A 15,443-nucleotide genomic window follows, 5' to 3' on the forward strand; every position below is an offset into this window, starting at 1 on the left:
GGATTGCCGTCCCATCGGATTATGAGAGTTAGGGAATAGAGAGTGCACCTGTGTTTGCGCACACACTTGTGCACTTTAATATCTCCTGCGTAGTTGGCTAATCTCTCTTGAGATTGGCCGCCGTGGCCGAAATCGGTCTGGAGGAAATTATTACTTAACACCTATATTAGAAACAGGATCGAATGGAATAAAAAAAAATGATTTGGGAGAATTGACATTATACTTGCTCGGCGTACTCTATTTATAATTATATTTATATTATAAATGCGAAAGTGAGTTTATATGTTTGTATATATATGCTGTCAGGGGTACGGAAAGACATAGGGTACCTTACACCTGTCCCTCCCCCCACAAGTGGCGAAGCCGCGCGGTGATACTAGTTTACCATTTATCTGAGAACCGTAATTTCAAACAAATTTGACAAAACGATTTTTCATTGTTATAGTAGTCTTTCATCAGAGTAGAATTTTAAATATCTTTATATATTCAATGAATGTCATGAATAATTTTAACGTTTTCTTAAAATTTCAGAAAATGAATTATAATAAATCGTTTTATTATTCAAAATTTATTTATGATTAGGCAAGTTGTTGGAAATAACAAAACAAAAAAAACGTTAAATAATATTACTAGATATACTAAACGCAATGTTGATCAACATCGAACGTTTACTTAAGATTTGGTCGGAACTAAAAACCGGCGACTGCGTTAAAACGGGTCGTGCTGCACTCGCACTTATTTTTACAAAGTTAAAAAGCAATTAATTAAAAATGTTTTATAGGTAAACATCTAATACTCGATAATTTTATACTTCTAATATATATAGTATAAAAAAACTATACTTTATAATCAATTTTCAATCTATTGATAACGAGTGTGTTACAAATTTATCGAAATAATACATTCAGACGACCTTTAGGGTCCGTTCACACAGACCGGCTCGGAGAGGAGAGCAGATTTTTATCACGTTGGAAACAGTGTTTTGAGTGATTGTAGTAAAGTTTATTTTTGCATTTGCACCTTTTTTGTCATTAAAAATGCCTGAACGCGCTTCGTGTGAAGTAATAAAAGGAGCCGACCGGCTCCGCTTGCGTGCTCTTTCTCGCTCGCACCCGCTTTCAGATCTCTTCCAGCCGGTCGATGTGAAATAGTTGGCGGCTCCGCTCCGGCCAATTCCAAGCGTATACGACCCGGTCTGTGTGAAAAGAAAAAAGCAGGCCGATGCTCTCCGAGCCGGTCTGTGTGAACGGACCCTTAGACTGTGTCGTATGTTATTTTGGGTCGAGGATGACGAGCTCGGGGTTTGCTTGTAAAAAACCTTAACCGAATGCTTAAATGCATTTCTTATGTAAGACACATAATAAGTCCAATCTAAACATAGACGGAGACGCATCTACGTTACAGTAAAGTTAGTGAATGCGAATAAAACTAAGATCTCGTAAAAAGTTATACAATAGTTTATCATGAATCTTACTAGAAATCTAATATGGCAGTTACCGTTCGCCGTGAGATTTGACGGTGACATCATAGGACACGCGCAACTTATTATACTAAATTATCTATATTCAAGTATTCGAACTTGCGACGTCAATATCGATAGTTGTCGCAAAGTTTTTGTGCTACTGAATTTATTTTTTGTATACATTCGAAAGAAATAAACTAAAAGATATATAATAATCAAGACTGCTGAGTCGCAGTCGGAGAGCACAAGTTCATTGACACACGCGATTTGACTGCAAACATAAAATCGTGCTGGCATGAGGAACTGATGTTCCCTTTCTCTTAATTCCTTAATCAACGACGCCGACGCCTTACAATGTCGCGTACACATTCGTTCATTATGGATTATTTAACTCGACGAGATTGCTTATCGTGTTTGTTTAATTTATATTATAAATCATTATAATCAACAACTGCTCTCCACAGCTCCATGTGCTAATCTTATATTATCGTGAAATTAAAAAAAACAATTTTCGTCATTATTTAAATTCAAATTACATAGTTAATTTAGAATTATTCAAATAACATGTTTTTGTGGAACAACGACAGTCAATTGTTTGGGAGGCTTCATACGTCACGAGATATGTATGCATTATCTTCTCATAGTTGTAATATTCCGCTGACCTCTGCCGTGTTTGAAATATTGCATTTACTTACATTCGTTCTGTATTTCGTATCTCATCTTTTTTTTAATATTATGACATAACAATTGACTGGGCTAATCAAAACCATATAAAACAATAAAGGCGAGAGAGGTAACTGAAGCGCGATATTGCAATAGCAGTTACAGTAATCGGGGTCAACCGTTTAAGGTCAGCCGAAACCGCGTCCGAACTAGTTTCGCCCGTCGGCCGGCGTTGTATAACGGTTGCGTGCATTCTATCTCTATTTGCAACACGAACATCTTTACCTCACGTTTCCAGAACCGTGACATGTTAGTAACTACATTAAGACGGTGGAGACGATTTAAAAAAAAACTATCAACGGTCATCTGTCTGACTTTTACCGAACTATTTACAAAAGTTATCTTTTTAAAAAATCGATGGATAAAAAAGCTTCGAATAAAGTAAAATAAAAAAAATAACTTTTTTATTTACTAAACATAATGTTATGCTAATGTAGTTAGCTAATGTAGTTTCAAATCGTATGGTAAATAAAAATGATAAATACAAAGCAAGAGCGATTTTTCTAAACTGTCCACTTAGGAATGTCTCTCGGACATCAACATTGATCTGGCAGACGCATTCATAGCAAGGACATTGCCATTGCGTGCCACTGGAGCGACGGGGCGGACAAATTGTCCGAACTGGTTACAAGCGGTTTAACGTCAAACTAACACTTTGGTGTCTACAAAATTAGCAGACACGTTGCAACGAGTCGATGATGTCATTACAAGGTATTAACCGACAGGTAAATAACAACTTGGCTCAATTAGTTTGTAATTGTTTTCTACCAAAGAATAGGTAAGTTTCACTCGATAGAGATGTCAGTATTGAGTGTAGTGCAAATTGTGCAGTGGTCTCTGCTCAAGCATTTGTTTCGATAGCAATGACTTTGACCGACGCGTCGCGGTGTCTGCTTGCCACCGAACGTACACAATGGCAAGGCCATGTAATTCTCCTACACGTTCATGAGGCGACTTCCGTCTTTTTTATTTGTCGCCGTTTACAACAGCACTTATAAAAAATAATTCTCACTCGTAGCAAAATAAAAGTTTTACCTTATTACAGTATTCGTTAAAAAAATGCTTTAATATGTAAAATGATAAGGAAACTAAAGACGAGTCAGTCTAGTCAACTATAGAAAATTTACATAGATATACACTTACGTAATATTTTTAAATATGACGTTTTATTTACGTAATCAGAGAAAGTGATTTTTTTTGGAATCTAAAATTTTTGTCTATTTGCTAATTTATATTCAAGATTCAATGTCATGACAAAACCACTAATATTTTGCGATATTTTGGTACATAATATTGAAATTTTATACAGAATACAAAAAGTGTTTTATTTGATAAACATTGAACAAGTTTTTGAAAACAGCGAGCAAAATCGATTGTTCAAAGTGCGAACCTCGAGTAAAAAGAATGAAAAACAAACACGTAGGAACTGTTTGTTCAACGTCACAATGAGTGTTTACGAACAACTTGCTCAAGTGTCCGATACAATATTGTTTACGAGAACTTTCGGCTCGGAGACGGGAGAGTAATCGATAAAATAACAATCTTTTACCTCTTCTCTAATAATCATCTCATTCATTCACTCTTATCATTTTATTTAAAGTTGTAGTTTGTTTATATTACCTACTTATTAATATTCGAATATGTTCATATTGATAACTAATAAAGCAGGATAGAAGATAACATCTCGCTCGCAGAAATAGCGCAGCGACATGCATTAAGCAATCGCGATAAAATATAAAACTATGTCAAGATCTTGCGGAGGACTGAGAAAGTAATTTCACAAGTACTATTCAATTGCTACTTATATTCATTGGTAATACATTTATTAATAGACATGCGGGATAATCATACACTTAAACGGATTATTCCGTCAATATGTTACGGTTTATTTCAATCTCTGAAAGATCAAGAGTTCTAGCCGCTGTTTATCAAAGATAGATCTCGTTCAAACTTTCGACATCAACTTGAACTGTTGCTTTTATCACAATGTGGATAACAGATAAAAAATAAATGTCGATTTATTAACTCAATATTTTACTTATTTGACATAGAATTTACAAAATCGAATATAAAAAAGGCACATTTGATACCCACAAAAAGAGCGTTTTCCTTTATCAGTATTGATGTAACTTTAGAAATTTGCACAACATAATCAAAGTAGACTTAATTATTAAGAGACACATAATATTTACTTTACCGTGGCATCGTCACGTCTGAATTAAATTAAGCAAATACAGAATTAAATGGCGTCTCATTATTTCAGTAATTAGAGAAAAAAAAACTCATTACGCGAAGGTGAATACGCATGACGCAATACACGGAGACCAAATTATGTGCTCCATTACGGAGCATTGTCCCATTGTTTAGAACTTAATGTAATCTGGCGCCGGGACATGCTTAAGTATATTACTTATATCTTTAAGAGCAGCAATAATAGAGTATGAGTACGACATTTTAAAGTATTGTAGAGGAGAAAAGACCAGAAATTGCATAATTAAAAAAATATGTCTTTTTATATTTTTATACAGTTCAGTCATTATAAAGTTTTATTGTCTTTTAACACTTTAATGAAGAACATCTCAAGTTCTTAAAGGAAAATTTCGTGAGAAAAAACCTACCCTGGTTTTCTTGCCATGGTAGCCATTTTACGATATGAACGACAAACCAACATGAACTACACTAAAGGCACAGTGAAATTAACCCCGAACCTTCTCTTTAATTGGAGACTTTGCCCCGCAGTCATTTAAGAGGTGTTCACTTTGCGAAAATGTAATTTGAACATTAAATCATTTAATCTAAGGACATTTAACTTTTATGTTACGAAAACACTTTCATCTTCATAATAGTTAATGTTAAGTTCTCTCACGTGACTTTCTCATACACATCGTTAGCAAATATTATGTTAATTTTGGTAGAGTAAACTGACTTACAAAATATAATATTAGCCATTAGGTCAACTGTTACTATGTGTTAACACAGATGTAGTGAAAAGGCTTTTGATTAGCGAAAGCCTTTTCTTAGAATATATTAATTTTAATAATATATTTTAACAATTTTATCGAAGTAGTAATAAATTCGTGCATTGAGTTTTGTATATAAGGCGATTATAATTTGGTTACATTCTCCGAGCTATCATTATGCCATTATGATTTTATATATGTATTTATGTACATACAAAATTTCGACGGATAAATAACAGTATTTAAACTAACTCGTCAGTTTAGTAATAAGCTTGTTCGGTATTCATGCGACCATTCCATTCGAAACTGGGATTTTCTCTCAGAAAATTTATAGGACTAAAGAAGGAACCTGGAGTTAGGCAGTTGGCAGTATTACGCTCCCGTAACTTTGAGAAACTTTTTTTGGTATAAAGATATCAAAGGGATAAATGTCGATTATTAAGGTTAATGTTTTTCTCAAACTTCTTTTACCCAACAAAAGTGTTTAAAAATATAGTTCATATATTCCTTTATCCTTCATTGTAATATATTCTATTAAATAGTAAATATTAAGAAACGAGATCAGATTTCGATCGAAAATCGAGAACAGTTGCGCTATCAAGTATCAAATTAACTAGTTTTGCAAACCTCTGTTAAGATTAATAGTATATATATATTCACCGAAATTTGCAAATATATAATATATATATATATATATATATATATATATATATATATATTATAGCCAATGTACTTTATTGCAGGATTCCATTTACTCCAGAGCTTCTTAGAGTATGTAAGTGAAATTTCAGTGAATTACTTTCTTTAACTTCTTCTTTACTAATTATATTGATACGTTAACTTTATATGTTTCTTGCACTTACTGTAACGCCACTGATGTTACTTCATTCCTTGAAGCTGGTATTAATCTGTTCTATAGTCCTAATACAACAAGACATAAGCCAATATTGTCATACTTTTAAAGTAACCTCCTCACACGTTAATATTCAATGGTATTTTTCTTTATTTCATGTCTATGGTTATTTCGCGAATCGTTGAAGTTGTTCTAAAATATTCAGAAGAATTTGGGCCAGCAAAAAAACAATTGTTTGCTATTGATTAATATGACAAGATCGTAGGACAGAGGCCTCGATGAAGTAACCACGACCTTCGAATGTATCCTCAACGAACCAACCAAGGACCTTGAAGAAGCTATTAATCCGAATCAAAGTGCGTTAATTTTCGACGATGGCCAAAATTTTCGTAAAAATAACGATATAAAGTTGTCATGTATCAGATAGTTATTTATTTATTTTTATACATAACGAAGTGCACGGTCATTACTCAATAGCGATTGGTCGTGGTTTGAACAGCTCGCGATTTTTGTGTCCTAGATTAAACAAGCCTATACCGGTTGCTTAAATTGTTTTTTTTTTATTCATTCAATTAATTTAGAACAAACTTGGCGCCGTAATACACGTTATTTCCTTAAAATTCCGTCAGTTTTGTGATCATTGATCTAATTTTAGTAAAAATACCAAAAAACTACAATTAAAAAATACAATTTGAAATATACTTCATACTTGAGGTTAATAATATATATCATAAATAATAAATTATAACAGAAGATTTTAAATTTGATCATAATCTCCGCTGGCAATCGGTGTGGAGCATCACGCGTTATTCAACACCGTTATTTAATTGTGAAACTTATTTTAAGCTACTTATGAATCGTTGTCCCTTGCATCTCTCTGGGCCCCAGTGCGTTTAATTTCCAAACATGGCGCCTTAAAGCAACGGTCATTTTCAAGGTTACTCTTCGCAAGTGTACAATTACAGATTTTTTTTTTTTTTTTCGAATTGAGTAATACTGTTGGCCTTATTGGCCTCTACAGCGTCACCGGGCGGGATGGGCGAGATTAACTCAGCCGGATGTTGGGAGCCACACAGGGCTCAAGAGAGACGGGCGTCCTAAGGGTGCCTCCTGTGAGGCCGGACCTCGGCTTAGGACTCCGTTGAAATCGGGAGGGGCAATTACAGAATGCAAAAACGAAACACAACATTGGATTGACGTAACAAAGCGATATTTTCAATTCAGATTGTATTGAAGACTTTCGAGTGGGCAGACGGTACATCTGTTGTTACTTATGTTAAACAGATCCATCCTGTATTGCTTGACAATATGTGGGAACTTTATGTTAACTTATTTACTTAATCTACATACAAAAAATAAATTATGCGAAAGTTGTAGGTAATTGTGCAAATTATATTTAAAAAAAAAAGTCCCTATATTTTAAAAATACAATATATTAATATTTTATTTTAAATATTGTGCTAATTCAATTCAATCATTGTTAGCGGATACCTCATATAAAAGAGTTAGCACTTTGTTCCAAGCAAGGAATTTTCAGGAAAAGTTCCACATGAAATAACCGTCTCTATTTCAAACTTACTGCTGGTAGCTTGGTGTTAACTACGGGTACAACGGATTGTTCAAAAGTGAAAAGAATATGTGATTTATAGATGTTCACCATTCCCGTTGACACGAAACGAGCAACGAGTTCACAGATACCTAAATCAAAATACCCAGCTCATTCGCCTGACTTAGTCGTTGACATAGATTTATGAGTTTTTTATTTTAGAAACTAATGATGGAATAATTCTTTTCAACCTTCGCTGAATACAATCGACAAACCCTTCAATAATGAGAGTTCGTAATATTTTTTTTTTCTATGACCGACTTTACGATTTCGTTTAATTGAAACAGATAAAATTTTATAAGGAAAATGTCTTCAAACATCTATATTACATCCTTAGCAATATATTATTAATCGCCTACAATACAAACAGAAAGTAAACTAAATAGTTTTACTTCGATTCCAAGAGCGAAGACTGCAAATATTTGACAGCTGATCAATATATTTGTCACGAGGATTAAAATTCACTAAAGATTGCGAGTAGAGTTTTTAAAACGAGTATAAGTAGTTACGAAGTAGTAGAATAAATATCAAGCAATCCAAAGAAAGCAAGAATATAATAAACTGTGAGGAATCGAAATGAAAACATAAAATGGACGAGTTTTGTTGAAAAAATCATTTTTTAATATCTATGCACAAATAGAAGCCATTAGACAATGATGTGAAGTAAAATACGCGCTCGGATAAATTATTTGAACTTATATTTTTTATTATTTACTTAACAAAAGAAAACTACAGACATATTGTATGTGTGGGTGCGTGTTTATACTTCCAGCGACATGAAACAACAAACAATTTGGTAGTAAAATTTCCCAAAGTTCGTTCGTTCGTTTCAAATATTTAGTAGGAAGTTGTATAAATATTTAATAACTTTACTATAAATAGTACGGTAAATTCATTTTGGTATGAAGTGTAAAATTTCATACGAAATATTATGGTTTTGTAAATAACAAGGTTTTTGATTCAAAAGAGCGACCATACACGCGCATGACAGTACAACTTATATTTTTTAAGTTATAAAAAACTACAAACTGCAGACAAAGGGTTAAGCACGAAGCGATGATGAAAACGCACCAACTATGAGCCGTTGATAATAAAATTGTAACCTCAATTGTGTACCTAATTTCACAATACTATCTGTGATGCTATATTTAACAAAAGTACAATGAAATTATCGCGACGTGTAAACATTTAATTAACATTTGCTCAGTTGTGTGATAAGGGGCGGATAGCGTGACGTCAAGCTTGACTCAATGCGGCCAGATTGTTTGCCAAAACTATGCTTCAATAACATTTTATTGCCAAAAACCTCCAACTACCTACTTTGCGTCAGTGAGTGTTATGCATGTGATAGCAAAGCCACATCTAAAAAATGCATTAGGTTAATACATATTTTACGAAAAGTGTACCCATCCTGGGCTCATGTTAACTTCCATAAAAATGCAATATTGTTTTTCAATTTCTAATTATAATATATGTTATAAATGGGGTACTTGAGAAATAAATTTTGATATCCATTATTAATAAATACAATCTAGTGATTGTATTATTTATTATATTAAATAATAATAATTTTAAGATTTTTTTTTTATTGTTGAATGCACAATAACTCTACATGTACTTTTACTTATTGCTTCATATATGTGCTGTCATATCCTGAAAGTTACATATATTATTTTAAGATCTTAGTTTTTCTCTGCATACTATAAGTATTTTTACCCTTAATCCTATAATTTAGGTACATATGTCCATTATCTTTGTGTCAGGCTATCTCTATGTAATATTTAAAAACAATAAGTTCTCTTTAGTTGTGATAAGTACACAGACTGAACTACTTTCCCAATTATAATAGTCTCAGTTGTTTTTCTTAATTGAATTATTGATTGAATATCTCTTTGTAACAAGTAAAATGATTGTAATAGGTATGTTTTTATATTGCATGATACCGAGATAAATCAAAAGTTTTATATATAAGAATAAATTATGAGTTAATGTATACAAAAACAGAAGATATAAATAAATCAGATCTTGATCAGAATCGCAGTCTATAACATAGATGAATTAATTTAATAATATTTTATACATAAATATTGCTGTCCTTGGTCATGAAATAATCATATTTGACACAAGTATCAGTATGTACTACCATACCTCATACATTGATTGGGTACATAGTTATGCTACTATGTGTTGAGCATTTAATTATCATCCATTTTAAGCATGTTGATATTTCATGAGACAATAGAAATAAAATAAAATTTTACTCAGTATATAATTTTTATTTTATCATTCAAATATTAAATTTATATATACTACTTTTAATACATACATTTTCGATATTGAAGTAATGGGATTATATATAAAAGAACATAATTATATCATATTATTTATGATCCTTTATAAAATAATATTATGTGCAAGTAAATCTATTTCAAAATTTATGTAAAGGTTTCAGAAATATCCTATTTTCATGAATATGTTATTTTTTAATTAAGTGTTAATTACTTTTATAAATTATTTTTGTATAAAATACATACAAACTATTATGGTAAAAATTATATCATATCAAATACACAAAACAATAACAGGATTAATGATATAAATAACAATTACACTAAATGATTGTTGACAATAATGAATAGTTTAATTATCAGAAAGTAAAAGGCTTACCAATCTAGTGTGAATCATATTATCTGTTAAAGTAATAATTAATCATTTAAAATTAGAAAACATGCAAATTTGGTTTTATATTTCAAATCATGAATAAGTTCTGTTTATTGAGAGCACAATAGCTCTACAACTGTCTGTATCAAAACAGACAATCTTACAGCCAATATAAAAAAGGTGCAAACATTACTTTACAATGTTATGTTACATGTGTATGCAATTATTTATAAACATAATCCTTATGACAAACAACATTTTTATCATTTGTTTATGTACTGATTTAGTGCCAAACATTGTTGCATTAAATGTTAGGATTTCTTGTTATTTGACCGAAACTAAGATTTACTCATAAAATGTGATAGGATCATGCAAATTGGCTCAAGTTGCGTGATGCGATGTAAAGCAATGCAAGTTAAGAACGGGTTGGCCGTCTTATGTATCGTCGAACATTCGATTTGTTCGCCACACGGAACAAAATATACCAGTCACAATATGTATTGTAACATAAATTGGACAATTGAAGCAAGATATATGTATACTAATGTGCCAACTTACCAATAACAAAATTTCACACCGAATTACAATAGTGAACGATGATCTTGAAAACGTCTACACCAATTTCTATACCACAGTCAATAACACCAATATTAAAACACTGTAACTAACACTAGTACTCCAATTCAGCTTTATTGAAAACGTTCTTTTTGAACAACTTAAAAGAAACGACCGCGATACGCCACGGAACGGTCTTTCCAAACGGCCATTGCACGACACCACAGACTAATGTCAAATCAAGTCAAAGCTCGAGAAGTTGAGACAATGATTTTTTTACGTTCGATTAATGTTGCTATATTTTGACTATATTTCTACCAAATTAAATAATATTTTTGTCGTATAAATTTAGACATAACTGATCATAAAATAAAATATAAAAATATACATTATTTAAAAAACACAATGATTTTGCGATAATTGGATCTTATCCTAGAAATAATAACCCTATTTCTATCTTTAATCTAAAAAAATAATCATTTTAGAAGACAACCATGTAACTGGACTCTACTATATTTACATTACTTGCTATGAAGTTTTATTAGTCTAGTATGGACTTAGGTAAAAATGCAATCAGTTTATTTAGTAACAATTATTTTATTACAGTCTAACTGAAGTGTTAAAAAAACGTGTTTGATGAGTGCACATTGTAACCGTGATCTTTAATCTAATTGATTTTACCCTGGTCTGGTCTAGTAGTCATAGATCCAGGTCAAGCCTGTAAAACCTTTTTTTTTTTCTATCAAGAAACTATTATATCAGTGATATTTACAGTGATTACTTGCGAACTTTTTTAGTAAAAAATATATTGATTCGATGATAGTAAATCATATAATTGGTAAATAACATAAATATACATTGGGTAGGTTCTAAATAGAACTGAATCAACAAAAAACCCCTTTTTGCACCTTTATCTTTTCCTAGAGAAAAACATAATAAAACCCTCGACTGATAATGAACTGACACATGACAATAGATGTAAGATGATTAGTAGATATTTGGTATCTGTCCTCTAGCAATAATCAAACTGTATGTTTTTATTTTCATTACACGGTAACATGTGTGAAAAATAAGAAAAATGGTTAAAATTAAAGATGCTGCCCTTGCTTACAAAATCTTGAATGGATTGATTTGCGTTTATAAGCCTGCCTGCGTGTCTATACGTCAAGTGCAGCATACAATTTTAACTAACCTATGCAGAGGTGAACTGTCCGTAAACATATTATTTTATTAATATTACGAATTCTTGACATCGAATTTAATAGTTTAATATTTATCAATTGTAGATCTCAATGACCTGCCAGATAGGCCTAGAGAAAAAAGGGTCGAGATTGTGGGCGCCACCACCGCTCCTATGGAAGTTAAGTTACTTCCAAACTTCGCAGATGATCCATTAGTTTGTGGGCCCCGATATATACAAAAAGACTTTCGGTGCAGCTGGGCGACACACTTAGGTCTCTTCAGTAGTGGAGTTTTGTGTAGGTTACTCGGTATTTCATAATAGAAATATATATTATCCAACAGCCTTTGTACATATGATACTTGTACTATAGTTTGTAAGCTTGTTGTTATTTTAAATTACAGTTTTTAGATATACATTTCTATAAGATGAACAAACCTTTCAATAGAAAAAAATGATTTGTAAATGACATAGAATGACAATGTGTATTTTTATTTATAATTTTGTTTCCAGTATTAGGCATCAATGATGGAACCAAGCTAACTTACCTTTTAAACACAGCAAGACTAACAAGAGCCTTTAAAGTTCAAGGCCAGCTTGGAAAAGCAACTGATACTTACTTTTGGAATGGAAGAACAATGGAGAGATCCACAATTGGTCATGTCACTCGTGAAAAGATCGATAGGATTGTAGCAAATATGCAAGCAGCTCACCAGAAGACTATGTATGAGTAAGTGTAAAAAGTACTGCTTAATTTATAAAAGTTAATTAGTTGTGGTTATCAATGTAATGTTTGTCTATATATTTATAAATTAACATGGGTATAGAAACAAAATCCCAACCATTTTCACAAGCACATGACATGTATAGAACAAACTTAAACACATATTTTCCATTCCACAGTATTCTGAGACATAAACTCTTTGTTTTGTTGGATTTCAGTGTGAAAATTAGTAAGCAAGTGCAGGATTAAGAAAAAAAATCTGTTAGATCCCATGGTCTGGCGACTTGGCGAATTTAAAATATGCTTATTCCATTTATCATTGCAAAATAGTAGTTTTATAAGTTTACAATAAACTTTTAAAAATGTTTCAGGTTATCTGGACTTCACATAGACTCTCAGACTACATATGAAATGGCGTCACAAGGTCTGATCAGACCAGCAAACAACAAACTACCTGTTGTATATGGGATTAAATGTATACATTTTGATCCACCTAATTTTACCCTGGGTGAGTAAAGTCAAGTCAAACCTCATAGGTATTAAAAGTACTAGATACTTTTACATGACTACACTGAACACTGTATAATACATTATTAAAAAAAATTAACATTAATATACATGAATCAAATGCATATTATGCATTATGCTTAATAAGTAAACAATAACATTGCAAATGTCAGTGGACTAACTCATGATCGAAAATAGTTTAGTTTTTTTTTATATATAAATGTAAGATAAAATATTATGAATTTTCTGCATACAAAAGTTTTATCTTATTGGGGTTTGATTATTCTATTTTTCTTAATATTTCATCATTCCATCTGCTATTTATATTTTTTTCAATCAAATTCATGTATAATTCAATCTCTTAATTTTCAGAAGTGCAATCCGTAAATGAATATGACAAATATCTTTGGACACTAGTTCATGATTTAGGTGTGCAGTTAAAATCGACGGCTTATTGTACTGGGGTCCAGTGTATCAGACATGGCAAATTTGACATTTCATTAGCACTGTTGCGGAAGCATTGGAAGCTAGAACATATTATAAACAACATGGATGAATGTCGCCAATTACTTGAAGACAATGAAAATTTATTGAAACCAAAATCAGCAGCATTAACTGCTTAAACTTGATAATATATAGAAACTAATATTAAATTAAGTAGGTAGAAGTAAACAATATTCAAATTTATTCTGTTTTCTGCATTTTACCCATTTATTATAAATATAAGTTCAAGCAGAGCGTCCATATAAGCAATACATAGAAATAGTTTTTAGTCAACTATATAGCGTATTGTAAATCAAGCTTTCAATTTTTATATTAAATATATACAATTAAAATCAGATAATTCATAACATATAGATATGGGATCACTCAGCGCACACATCACTTGATGTCTTGTGCATGTAATTTCCTCATACAACTCTGTCTAGACAAATAGGTTTGGGTATAGGGTTTTACCCAATATTATTGTTCACATATGATAATTTTTGTTTTAGGTTAGCTTCCGAGTGACAAAATCTTAACACCAATGCACTTATGATAAACAATACTTTATTTATATGCTTTGTTAAACTAATAATATAAAATCTTAGTTAACATCATATCTGCTTAAACAATATAATAAACAATGTTTGAGTATTTTATTTTGATAAATGACTGACTTGAAAATGACTTGAGACTTTTCTTTCACATATAATATTTTCATATGAACATTATACAGACCATATTTTCACTTGGCAAACATAGTCAATAGTAGTTACAATCCGTGTTACTTAAACAGTACATATTTCTCAACTCGCACTACTAGATGGAGTGCTGGTGGGTGTGTTTGCTTGTTTCTCCTGTTGTTCTATTCTTTTGTGTCGTATCATATTTGAAAGAATGCCGTCAAAAGACGTAGTTTTCTTTTTAGCAGATCCTCGAAGTGTATCCTCTCCTTCTCTCCGTACTCTTAGTCGAAGAGAGCTCACTTCATCCATAAAGTCGAAGTCTGATTTTTCTTCTCGTATTGGAGATGAAGGCTCTACTGGTTGATTTTCTTTACTTACGGGCACCGGCGAAGGCGCTCGTCTTCCCGGACATTTCCATTCAAGAGTCAATGGACCGGATTTTTCAATTGTTTTGTATAGCTCTTCTAGTTCTGATGGATCCGGCATCCAATTTTTACCAATAAAGACTCCGCTTTTTGAAAGTTCATCGTCTGAACATGGTAAGTCATAATCATCACCTTGAATTTCCGTCCCCATTTTTAATATTGATGAGAAAGTAGTAATACAAAAAAGTATCTATGTACGAAAACAAACCAATGACAAAGTAAATAGGTGCCTATTTTGAGTTTTGGTTTTGTTTTGACAGAAATTGGATTTTTTTTCTAGGTTATACCACAGTCTCGAATAAACTGAATTTAATTATTTTGTCAAATGATACTTAAGATAAAATAGATTTGTTTAACTAAAATGGTGCTGTGCTATAAATTAAGTTATACAAATTAGAACTTTTTTATAGTTCTTAACAATAATCTAATTAATCATAAATTCTTTTTAAGCATTTTTATAGCTACGTCCCATGATAAGAAAAACCCCAAGCTGACTGTCTCATGGTTTAGTCCTTAGAGGACAATGTCAAAATTATTAAATTTAGTATTTTAATTTTATTTTGTTATGCTAAATGGCTGTAACATAGAACAGACGTTGTAACCGAAAACTAGAAACTG

At 31.7% G+C, this 15,443-nt stretch overlaps 3 protein-coding genes across 8 annotated transcripts in view; 1 reads left to right on the top strand and 2 right to left on the bottom strand.

Annotated features, from left to right (window-relative positions):
- The window catches only part of LOC126778048 (protein FAM102A), a 73,525-nt gene extending 62,462 nt beyond the window's left edge, over window positions 1-11,063 (bottom strand). For all 5 annotated transcript variants that reach the window (XM_050501406.1, XM_050501427.1, XM_050501417.1 and 2 more), the window contains exon 1: window positions 10,824-11,063. The gene's annotated coding sequence lies outside the window, so the exon portion shown is untranslated. The remainder of the gene's footprint in view (window positions 1-10,823) is intronic.
- A 674-nt stretch (window positions 11,064-11,737) lies between these two features.
- Window positions 11,738-14,358, top strand: LOC126778257 (pseudouridylate synthase TRUB2, mitochondrial). 2 transcript variants are annotated; one of them, XM_050501758.1, is made up of 6 exons: window positions 11,738-12,022; window positions 12,107-12,298; window positions 12,514-12,730; window positions 13,096-13,232; window positions 13,604-13,888; window positions 14,227-14,358. In XM_050501758.1, exons 1-5 carry the CDS (start codon window positions 11,899-11,901, stop codon window positions 13,852-13,854), a joined length of 921 nt encoding a protein of 306 aa, XP_050357715.1. In that variant the 5' UTR covers window positions 11,738-11,898; the 3' UTR covers window positions 13,855-13,888; window positions 14,227-14,358. The 2 variants fall into 2 exon arrangements, with proteins under 2 accessions (XP_050357715.1, XP_050357707.1); XM_050501750.1 differs by lacking the exon at window positions 14,227-14,358 and having other exon boundaries at window positions 13,604-13,918.
- LOC126778389 (PAXIP1-associated glutamate-rich protein 1A) lies at window positions 14,265-15,064 on the bottom strand. The gene has a single exon (XM_050501881.1). The coding sequence runs from the start codon at window positions 14,974-14,976 to the stop codon at window positions 14,521-14,523; it is 456 nt and encodes a 151-aa protein (XP_050357838.1). The 5' UTR covers window positions 14,977-15,064; the 3' UTR covers window positions 14,265-14,520.
- Window positions 15,065-15,443: the final 379 nt, after the last annotated feature.

This window comes from Nymphalis io, chromosome 2 (assembly GCF_905147045.1).
Source record: "Nymphalis io chromosome 2, ilAglIoxx1.1, whole genome shotgun sequence".
NCBI lineage: Eukaryota > Metazoa > Arthropoda > Insecta > Lepidoptera > Nymphalidae > Nymphalis > Nymphalis io.